At 45.6% G+C, this 11,035-nt stretch overlaps 1 protein-coding gene across 1 annotated transcript; it reads right to left on the bottom strand.

Annotated features, from left to right (window-relative positions):
* Nucleotides 1-162: 162 nt before the first annotated feature.
* On the bottom strand, nt 163-10,392 carry LOC118367427 (GATOR complex protein MIOS-like). The gene is made up of 12 exons (XM_035750897.2): nt 10,104-10,392; nt 8,643-9,502; nt 7,978-8,467; nt 7,125-7,223; nt 6,657-6,911; nt 6,062-6,231; nt 5,693-5,758; nt 5,422-5,580; nt 4,892-5,044; nt 4,315-4,519; nt 3,668-3,797; nt 163-1,504 (listed from the first exon to the last, which is right to left on the bottom strand). The coding sequence occupies exons 2-12, from the start codon at nt 9,459-9,461 to the stop codon at nt 1,414-1,416; spliced, it is 2,637 nt and encodes an 878-aa protein (XP_035606790.1). The 5' UTR covers nt 9,462-9,502; nt 10,104-10,392; the 3' UTR covers nt 163-1,413.
* Between the last annotated feature and the right edge of the window lie 643 nt (nt 10,393-11,035).

The following is an 11,035-nucleotide window of genomic DNA, read 5'->3' on the forward strand; positions in this document are numbered from 1 at the left end:
GGTAAAACGGTAACGGTTGCATCATACATGATCGAGAACACCAAAGATTTAGGCCTAAAGTTATCATTAAAAGGGCATACATTTTCACCAAAGATTGAAGCAATTCGTTACTATGATTCCGTTTTCAAAAGGCAAATGCAAAAACTATTTTGGAGACGTAAGTTCAAGTAACTTTTTATTCAGAACGGTACACGCCTACCAAATGTGCGAACCCCACTCCATTATGGTTCACAAAAGGGTACGCCAGAAAATATCCGACGCTGAGAGACAGTGGTGAAAAACAGAATACAGTGGCTCGCATGCCCCCTCCCTACTCCATGACTAAGTTAATTAGCCAGCTCGGGTGCAGGCCCCTCACGTTTACAATGGTTCCCCGAGTCGAAGCAGTAGAGTCCATTGGGGGGCGGCAGAGAAAGAAAAACACATTGACAATGCATCTTACACATCGCCGTCCCTGTGGAGTACGTCTGGACACCCATCCCGGATTGATGTGTGTGTGCATATTTTGTGCGCGATTTTGTCCCGGGGAGAGAGAACCGAGGGCCTTCTCGCGCTCCTGCTCTCGCCCTCTTTGAGTCAATGGTGTTCAGTGGTGTTCCAGCAGCTGAAGTTCTTTATGAAGAGAACAATCTGGAGGGTCTTGTCGGAGTGCCGAGCAGCTGCTGTTTTTTTCTCTGCCTCTTTTCACAAGACACAGGCCTGGAGTGGGGAGGTGAATACACAGACAACTTTCCCCCACCCTGCCCCTGCACTGTAAACCCTGACATACAATGTGAGATGAAGTGGCACAGGCCAGGGTAACCAGAAGAGAAAGCATTGTCAATTTGTTCTCTTTCTGTTTGTTGCCTGGGGTAACTAACTTCCTTATTTCATCACTTTGTCAATGTTTTTCGAGATATCTCAGTCTGATTGTGACCCAGAAAGAAAGCTTGAAAAAATGTAAGTCTTAAAACATAGCTACAATATATTGGAACACAATCACATCCTCTACCTGCTGGCTTATTTGAGGCATAGGGGAAATTAAGGCTATATGCTCATGTTAGGAATTAAAGGATCATCCTGATTCAGGTTTGGTTAAAGGAGGTTGTTTATAACACAACTTTTATAATATATCCCTTTAAGGATCTCCTTAATATCATTAGCAAGCATCAAACCACAATCCTTCAAGACATTCATTGATTCATCAGTAACACATCTAGCCTCTTTTACCATATGATTATGAAAAGAAGTGAAGTTTTTATTCAACCCAAGCTATCACCCAGTGTTAACACTATTCAAGCGGCCTGTCCAGAACAGTACCCAGCAACCTGGCTTAGTCTGGGATGTGTCGGATGGTGGGTGCCGTAGTGAAGTCAGCGTGCACAGGCAGGCTTTAGGCTGGTGGTTAGGCTATGGATCCTACCAGAAGCCCCTCTAGTGGCTGTCTGAAGGCACCAGGTTTCCTGTGGTGTCCAGCTGCATGCACTTACAGGTGCAGGTCGACACTGGACACTCTGTATGGTCCCTATGGGGAACAGAGAGGACAACCAAAGGTCAATCAATAAACAACCATTAAAATGCACTAACCACCAAAAATGTGACTTCTCACAATGCTAACAAATCTAATCAAATGTTATTTGTCACATGCCCCGGTGCAGACCTTACCATCAAATGCTTAGTTACAAGCCCTTAACCAAATCAAATCAAAGTTTATTTGTCACAATCGCCGAATACAACAGGTGTAAACCTTACAGTGAAATGCTTACTTACAGGCTCTAACCAATGGTGTGGGAAAAAAAGGTGTGTGTGTGTGTGTGTGTGTAGGTAAGTAAAGAAATAAAACAACAGTAAAAAGACATTTGAAAAATAAGAGTAGCAAGGCTATATACAGACACCTGTTAGTCAGGCTTATTGAGGTAGTATGTACATGTCGGTATCGTTAAAGTGACTATGCATATATGATGAACAGAGAGTAGCAGAAGCGTAAAAAGAGTGGTTGGCGGGTGGTGGGACAATGCAGATAGCCCAGTTAGCCAATGTGCGGGAGCACTGGTTGGTCAGGCCATTTAGGTAGCATGTACACGAATGTATAGTTAAAGTGACTATGCATATAAGATAAACAGAAAGTAGCACCAGCGTAAATTAAGGGTTGGGGGGGGTTGGGGGCACACAATGCAAATAGTCCATGTAACCATTTGGTTACCTGTTCAGGAGTCTTATGGCTTGGGGGTAAAAACTGTTGAGAAGCCTTTTTGTCCTAGACATGGCACTCCGGTACCGCTTGCCATGCGGTAGTAGAGAGAACAGTCTATGACTGGGGTTCCTGGGGGTCTGACAATTTTTAGGGCCTTCCTCTGACACCGGCTGGTGTAGAGGTCCTGGATGGCAGGCAGCTTTGCCCCAGTGATGTACTGGGCCGTACACACTACCCTCTGAAGTGCCTTGCGGTCAGAGGCCGAGCAATTGCCGTAACAGGCAGTGATGCAACCAGTCAGGATGCTCTCGATGTTGCAGCTTTAGAACCTTTTTGAGGATCTCAGGACCCATGCCAAGTCCTTTTAGTTTCCTGAGGGGGAATAGGCTTTGTCGTGCCCACTTCACGACTGTCTTGCTGTGTTTGGACCAATCTAGTTTGTTGTTGATGTGGACACCATGGAATTAGAAGCGCTCAACCTGCCCCACTACAGCCCTGTCGATGAGAATGGGGACGTGCTCTGTGCTCCTTTTCCTGTAGTCCACAATCATCTCCTTAGTCTTGGTTACGTTGAGGGATAGGTTGTTATTCTGGCACCACCTGGCCAGGTCTCTGACCTCCTCCCTATAGGCTGTCTCGTCGTTGTCGATGATCAGGCCTACTACTGTTGTGTCGTCAGCAAACTTAATGATGGTGTTGGAGTCGTGCCTGGCCATGCAGTCGTGGGTGAACAGGAAGTACAGGAGAGGACTGAGCACACACCCCTGGGGAGCTCCAATGTTAGTCAGGTTAGTCGAGGTCATTTGTATATGTAGACAGGGGTAAAGTGACTATCCATAGATAATAAACAGCGAGTAGCAGCAGTGTAAAAACAAAGGTTGGGTAAATGTAAATAGTCCAGGTGGCCATTTGATTCATTGTTCAGCAGTCTGATGGCTTGGGGGTAGAAGCTTTTAAGGTGCCTTTTGGACCGAGACTTAGCGCTCTGGTACCGCTTGCCGTGCGGTAGCAGAGAGAACATGTACTGGGCCGTACGCACTACCCTCTGTAGCGCCTTAGTCAGATGCCGAGCAGTTGCCATACCAAGCAGTGATGCAACTGGTCAGGATGCTCTCGATGGTGCAGCTGTAAAACTTTTTGAGGATCTGGGGACCCATGCCAAATCTTTTCAGTCTCCTGGGGGGGAAAAGGTATTGTCATACCCTCTTCAGAACTGTCTTGGTGTGTTTGGACCATGATAGTTTGTTGGTGATGTGGACACCAAGGAACTTGAACCTCACGACCCACTCCACTACAGCCCCGTCGATGTTAATAGGGGCCTGTTCGGTCCGCCTTTTCCTGTCGTCCACGATCAGCTCCTTTGTCTTTCTCACACTGAGGAGAGGTCAAGGCACCACACTGCCAGGATATCGTACAAGACCCACGATGCATTCTGTTGACAAAACTACTCTTGATACAGAAAATGTTATCTGAACGTTCCAGTAATGTTCTTACCTAAACCAGCTGAGTATGTGACCTGCATGGCCGCCATGGCGGCAGTTGTGGCACCAGGTGAACCAGTTGTTGAACTGGGCCAGTTTGTTCTCCCTGGTCAGATCCACCTTCTCGTCTGACTTCCCCGTGCCTGGAAAAAACAACAGCGGTATGACTACACACATCTAATGGAAAAAGATTATTTTCTGTAATGAAAAGAGCTATACAGGTTAACTAAATTACTATTAATAATCTGTTTGATGTTTTATAAACCAACTAAAGTACAGATCAATATCTACAATCATTATCACATTAATGATCTGCTTTATTTATTTTCTGTGTGATTTGTATTAGTTAGTGATACAACAACATTGTATCACTAGCTAATATACTGCATGTATGCATTTCTCTCGCTCAATTACCCTGAAGTGTGTGTATGCACTTGCATTCCTATTTGCATAATAGGGTGTGTAATGAGGAAGTTAGACTGGCTGCAGAACTGTGACAGCAGGGTAAAGTTGAACTTTGACACTGATCCATGACCAGTTTTTCATTCTCTCCCCATATTGTTTATGGTTAGGATTAGGGGAAGGTAAACAGATCCTAGATCTGTGGCTACAGGCAACTTCCACCCAGAGCCTATCTATGGAGTATACCATGTCCAGTACCTGGGCAGTTGGACACAGGCGTGCCCATGTTCATGAGGCAGAGCGCACAACGGGGGAGGGGCTTCCTGCAGCCGGGGCAGCTGGTGACCTTTGACTTGGTGGGCGAGCCGCTGACCCCGTACTGGCTGAAGCCGCGGCCCTGGTGGGGCATGGACGAGCAGCTGTACGATATGGACTTCCCACAGAAGTTACAACTCACAAACACCTGCAGCAGGCAACAACAAAGGTCAAGTGTGATAAGGACAGGCAGGTTAAATTAGAGCTAGCAGAAGCCAACATGAATAGGTTATAGCATCGAGATCATTGTTAAACTTATGAAGCTAGAGATTAATGTACTCGTCCAATACAGTGCATCATTATCTAGCTGACCAATAACAAATAAACAACTAGCATCACTTATTAATCAGGATAATCATATTAATTATTGTGTTTTAAGTTTATGTAAAACCTGCAAGCAAGTTAGTCACTTAGTCACATCCTCCATGTGAAGATTTATGAACAGATAAACCAAAAGACAGAGACATTAATAACTATGAACAACAGCCCATCTCTTAGTGCAGTGTTCCCTTTCCCTTGCCTGTGCCAGTGGTTTGGAGCTGGGGTCCAGCTTGCTCCTGTGGATGTCAAACTGAGCCCGTTTGTGCCAGAACCTCCATGCGTCCAGCAGGTTACGGTAGTTTTCGATCCAGCACTGGACACGCGGGTCCTTCACCACCTCCCCTGGGGAACCCTGGGAGGGAAGGACACTAGGCCATGAATCTCCCCTTATAGTGACAAAGGTATTTGAGTTTGAAACAGAATGCAAGTGGGCTCCTGTTACTGTGTCAGTCTCACATCATCAGCATAGCTTCTATGATATTTGTATTGTCACTTTTACAGTTGTTTTTTGTTTTATCATTCAGCATTTGAACTCCAGCAAATCTTAAAGATTCAACAAATCTATAAGCCTGAATGTGGGGAAAAACCTTGGATAAAAGATCCAACAATCGATCTTGAGCAAAACTTATCTAATTCGAGCCAACATGGGACAGGTGATCGTAGTATGAACCACAAGGTCGATGTTATGTCGAGCTGTGCAAGACTATTCAGCCCCTGCTCTGACCATACCTTGAGCATGCAGAAGCTGGCCGTCTGGACGTCTCCGGTCCGGTCCACGTAGCTCTCCATCAGGTCCACTCCGTCTTTGGTCAGCCCCGTCAGCAGGATCCCCTCCAGGTTCCCCACCTCCTTCATCTCACTGGTCAACTTCTCCATGTAGCGAGGCAGCTACATAACAACACACAGAGAAAGTGAAACAGTCCTTTCAATAGATAGAAACGGGGTAATCAGTGAATCTATTTAGTGTATGTTGTCGTGCGTTTGCTGGAGGAGGTCTTACCTGTGTGTCGTTTAGGAACATGCATGCGAAGGCCACTCGGTCCGTTACAGCCACACTACTCTCATACTAAGGAGGGAAACACAACAGGGATTCAATGACTAAGTTGTACCTTTTTTTTAACGTTGGAATCTTCAAACTACTATGTCAAACACTGCCCTCTTCATGCTGCTGCTGATATTTAGGATTAATTTGTAGTTTCCCTGAAAACTCAGGCCCCCTTGTGGTCCCAAGCCCCGTTTGACAATTCAGGTACTATAGCCCTTTGTACTTCAGCCTAACATGATAATGAATGTTATAAAGGGTTGGATAATGCATATAAAAATCTGGCAACCCAGTTTATATCAATGGGTTACCCTCTTCCCTGCGTACCAGTACTCCGTCGTATGTGCCAGGCTCACTGGTGAGGAAGGCAAACATGACACACAGGTAGGGGTTCTTGAGTTGCAGCCTTAGAGAGCTGCACATCTCCCTCCACAGGGAACTCTTCTCGTCCGTGTAACCTGACAACGCCATAGCAACCACGTTTAGGTTCAGGTCCCCTGCAATGAAGGAAGGGTGGGGAAAATTTGTTTATTTTGCTTGGATAGCTTGGTTTATTATCTTGGTTCATGAGCTTCCACTGTACACTATAGCCAAATCCGAATCTAATATTGGTGGGTATACTTTGACTGTATACTGCTTTTGTTTGTTTACAGTGGTGAAATCCTAGCAGTATGTTATAGCACTTTTGCTGTGATGGAAGTGACACCTCAGGCAACAAGAGCACAGGAGGGCAATGCATGTACTGTTAACACGCAATATCTAATTAATCTCCCTGTCAGTCTGTGACCAGGCAGTAATTAGTAGTATACTTTATGCTGTGTACAGTACATAAAGTGTATATTGCAAACAAGTTATTGAGCCCTTTAAAGAATCTTCAAAAATGCATTACATAGCCCTGTCCCAGATGACTCCACGCCAATACCTCTCTCAGCGGAGGCTCCCTTGTTGAGGATCTGGATGGCCCTACGGATGTCCAGGTTGAAGAGGGCCACGGCGGCCGCACGCTCCCACTCCCCCTCCCCCTCCAGGGAGCGCAGGAAGGGCTCCACGTTGATGTCAGGGCCTCGGTTGATCCAGCCACACAGACGCAGGGCAAGGCTGCGCTCCTCGCTGTGGAACCTGGGGACGTCCGTCTGGCGGTCTGAGCCGCTCCAGCACCGCCGGTTCTCTGTAGTGCCTGGTGGAGTAGAGACAAACAGATATACAAATGTTACTTCAGGGGCTTTTTTGCTCCAATTTGAAGAAAAATCTAGGGAAAACAATGAAAAAGAGTTGTATAACTTACAGTACAGTACCTATGTAGAGTGTTACATAATACTGTCAAGGGTTCAGTCTGTATATTTAGCCTAGATATAAACCTAAAAATGATCTAGATCTTTAGGTTGCTTACCTGAGCTGGACTTGACTATGTTCTTGATGCCTGAATAGACCAGGGCCGGTTTGTTCCCCTGCTGTTTCTGCTCCATGTCTTCAGTGTACTGCTTCATGAGTGATACTTACATAGGAAACGGAACGCTGAGACATCATAAGAACCACAGTGCAAACAGTGACATACAATATAGCAACTTAGTCTATGTACATTGTATCCAGCATGTCAGGTGTAAGAACAAAGACAAATGATAATTCAAAGAATCACTACAGTGCAAGCAGAACGCCAGGCATGTTTCTCACACAAGGACAGTGTCTACTTAAAAATAAACAGAACAACAAATGTAATAAACAGCACATGAATCATCACGCAAACCTAGATATGTTTAGAAATTAGTAAGCACCAGTAATGTAATAAACCAGGGGTATTCAACTCCTACCCTACAAGGTCCGGAGCCTGATGGGTTTCTGTTCTACCTGATAATTAATTGTACCCACCTGGTGTCCCAGGTCTAAATCAGTCCTTGATTAGCAGGGAACAATGAAAAAAAGACAGTGGAGCTGGCTTCGAGGTCCAGTTAAGATTGAGTGTAATTAAGCAATAAGGCCAGAGGAGGTGTGGTATATGGACAATATACCACGGCTAACGGTTGTTCTTACGCACGACGCAACGTCTGGACACAGCCCTTAGCCGTGGTATATTGGCCATATTCCACAAATACCAGATGAGCCTTATTGCTATTATAAACTGGTTACCAATGTAATTAGAGCAGTAAAACAAAATGTCATACACGTGGTATACAGTCTGATATACAATGGACCTTCAGCCAATCAGAATTCAGGGCTGAAACCACCCAGTTTATAATAAAGGATATAGAACAGAGTGTACCACAGGGACTTGAGCTGGGGGTCATCCCCTCCGGCCAGCAAATGGTTCTTCCACACCTGGACCGTATCATGACCGTACCTGGACTGGGCCCTCTGCCTCATCTTAGTGGCTATGTCCTTCTCTACAGTACCCTCCCCTCCCACACCCCCCTCCTCAGCACACTCATAGAGGTGTCTGCCGCAGGCCCACATGAGCGAAGTGGTGGAGCTCCAGGCGAAAGAGATACGTTCGAACACAGTGAAGTCGGTCATGGTGCGATTGGCTGCCGAAACCACCACCATGCGGTTCTGAGAAGTGGGGTGCCAGGCGAAGCTGCCAATGAGGCTGTTGCTGGGCTGCACGCTACGCTCAATGATTGTGGGCTCTGTCTCGTCGCCGATGGGCGTGGGCGTGTGCTGCATGTCGTAAAGGCGGATGATGCTGCTGTCGCGTGTCAGCGTGGCCAACAGGCCCATACGTGTGGGGCACCAGGCCACCTGGGAGTGAAAGGAAAGTGAGTTGTACATCCTTACATCCAAAACATGTAGGCTACAGCACAATTATGCATTACGCTATCACACAAAAAGTATACTCCTGATATGTGCAAGTCAATTGTACACTGGGGACAACAGAATTTCACAACAGACCAAAAAAAGCATACCAGTAAGTTACCTTGGTGAGCGGCTTGGGCTGCTCGGTAAGCGTGAGCACTGGCTTCTCAAACTTGCGGAGGTCCCAGATGGCCACCTGGCCCTCAAAGAAGGAGGCCACACGGTCTGGGAAGTGGGGGTCCACTGTCACACCCTGGATGGCCTTGGTATTGACGAAGGTTTTCTGGCTGGTGTTGCGCAGGTCAAAGATGGCCAGGTTGCGGTGCATGCCAGCCAAGAGCAGCTTCTGGTCACGGGGCAGCCAGCAGAGGGACAGGCAAGCATCGTTCTGGCCTAGCTCATACAGGGGTTTGGTCACCACTAGGCCAGAGTCTGTGTCTCCTGACGAGAGACGGATCTTTTCGGTGGCTACACTAGCCTCTGGGGAGAACTTACTGCTAATGTCCCATATGAGCACTGAGAAGTCTGCTCTGTGCTTGTCCAGCCCGGCGGCTAGCCAGTTGCTGTCTACAGGGTTCCAGGCTAGGGTGTTGCATTGACGTGCATGCTTGGGCACAAACTCTTTCCCCATTAGCTCCTTGCACTTGGAGTTGTGGCTCTGGCCTAGGCTAGTGAGGACGACCCTACCGTTAGCCTGTCCAACTGCTAGCAGACATTCAGGCTCGTGCTTTGGGTACCAGGCCACACATTTCATGTAGGGGGTGTCAGAGTTGATCGCTAATAGGGTAGCAGCGGTCTCCTCAGAGAGGGGGAGAGCTCCGGCTTTGGTCTCGCCGCTCCCCACAGGTCCGATGCGGTACAGTCCAAGCTCTGAGTCACAGATGACATAGCGGTCGGCGTGGTGGGGAGACCACAGAATGTCTGGCTTTGAGCCACTCATTGTTCAAAGGAAGCGCTTCTTGCTTTTTACAACTGGGTATACTGGGGGAAAACAGCATTTACAGTACAGCTGAAAGTTACCAACTGACATCTAGCAAGTAGTCTAGTAATGAGCAAACTAATGTGTTTAGCCTACTTTATATAAACGAATATGTTGAACCTACTTTCTATAAACTTAGCTGAAGTTATTGTACAAATGTTGTCACAATGTAGTTAGCTACCATTATGTGCAGCACGGGAGCAACATATTAGGTCGCTAACTGCTGGCTAGTGACAAGTGGCACAGCTAACAGACGATTTAGTTAGCAATCCCAAGGCGTAATATAACGATAGGCATAAGTTGCATTAAAATGGCAAGATGTTAATCCAATATTGTATCTAGCGAAATAGTTAATTAAACAAAATGTGGATATAGGATACTTTGTAGCAGATTTGTTAGCAAAAAAATGTGAACATCTGCTATCTTAGCGAGCTACAGTAGTTAGCTAACTTTCTGTCTAGCTGCAGTGCTAGCTAGCTACAATTGTTTTGACATCACAAGATTAGCTTTCCGAAGTACCAGTATCAACAGATCAACCGCAAATAAACATTCGAAAATTGTGTTTCTAATAATAAAGATAACAAATTATTGAAAGAAACTTACAAATTGCTAGACATGTCAACATGGACAAAACTGGGTGCCCACTAGTTACCACAGCCACAAAGTCAAAGTTGCCTATATCGTAAAATTTCATGAAAACAAACATTAGCTTTTTGGTCTTAATTTAAGGTTAGGCATAAAGGTATAGCAGTGTGGTTAGGTTTAAAATCCCAGTTTAAGAAGATACATTGTAGAAATAGGCGAGCTTTATTATTTTGTGGCTGCGGTAACTAGACGACCACAAACCAAAACCGTGCTTGTTTTCATGTTACACCAAAATATTTCCCCGGAAAAAAACATTGCTATTCGATTGGTCCGGTTACGCACAAACCCGTTAAAATTTTGGGGAACACGGCACTGTCAATTCCTAAAGGTGGCGCTACAAACAAAGATGTATGATATTGGGATACGATTACATTTGTATTATATTGTAATAGTAGATATGCATGTTTAATAGGCTTTTACATCTGTTAGATGATCAAGGGTTTTCAAACTGGAGTCCCCAGACCCCCGGGGGTCCGCGGAAAAGTTGGAGAAAGAGAAACAAATTGACCCCTCTTATTTTTCACTAAATTATACGTTTGTTTTATCGAACATACAGAACACAAGTTGGGACATAAGTTAGCCCAAGTTTACCATAGTACTGGCAGGTTGGCCTTATCCTACTGTAAATCAAATTAAGTATCATTCCACGTGGGCGTTAAATGATTCTTGAACATGCGGGGGAGCTTGTGTTCTGTCTCTATCTATTGAAAAAAAACATAATGGCTGTTTTTCAAGTTAGTGTGTAAGCGGAGAAGAGGAAAATCGTCATAGCATGTATCAGTTGGGACTTTTATGTACAACATCCATATAATTACAATGCAGAAAGGTTACAAACAGTTCTAAATAGCAAATAACGGGATTCAAACGTAGACTGTGGGGAAAGAGAAATG

The sequence above is a fragment of the Oncorhynchus keta genome, chromosome 34, assembly GCF_023373465.1.
Source record: "Oncorhynchus keta strain PuntledgeMale-10-30-2019 chromosome 34, Oket_V2, whole genome shotgun sequence".
Taxonomy (NCBI): domain Eukaryota; kingdom Metazoa; phylum Chordata; class Actinopteri; order Salmoniformes; family Salmonidae; genus Oncorhynchus; species Oncorhynchus keta.

Coding starts and splice junctions, on each gene's coding strand:
- LOC118367427 (XM_035750897.2), bottom strand. CDS start 9,461: ATGAGTGGCTCAAAGCCAGACATTCTGTGGTCTCCCCACCACGCCGAC. Junction 8,468..8,642: donor AGCCCAAGCCGCTCACCAAG/GTAACTTACTGG, acceptor TTTCACTCCCAG/GTGGCCTGGTGCCCCACACG. Junction 6,232..6,656: donor GGGAGCCTCCGCTGAGAGAG/GTATTGGCGTGG, acceptor CCTTCATTGCAG/GGGACCTGAACCTAAACGTG.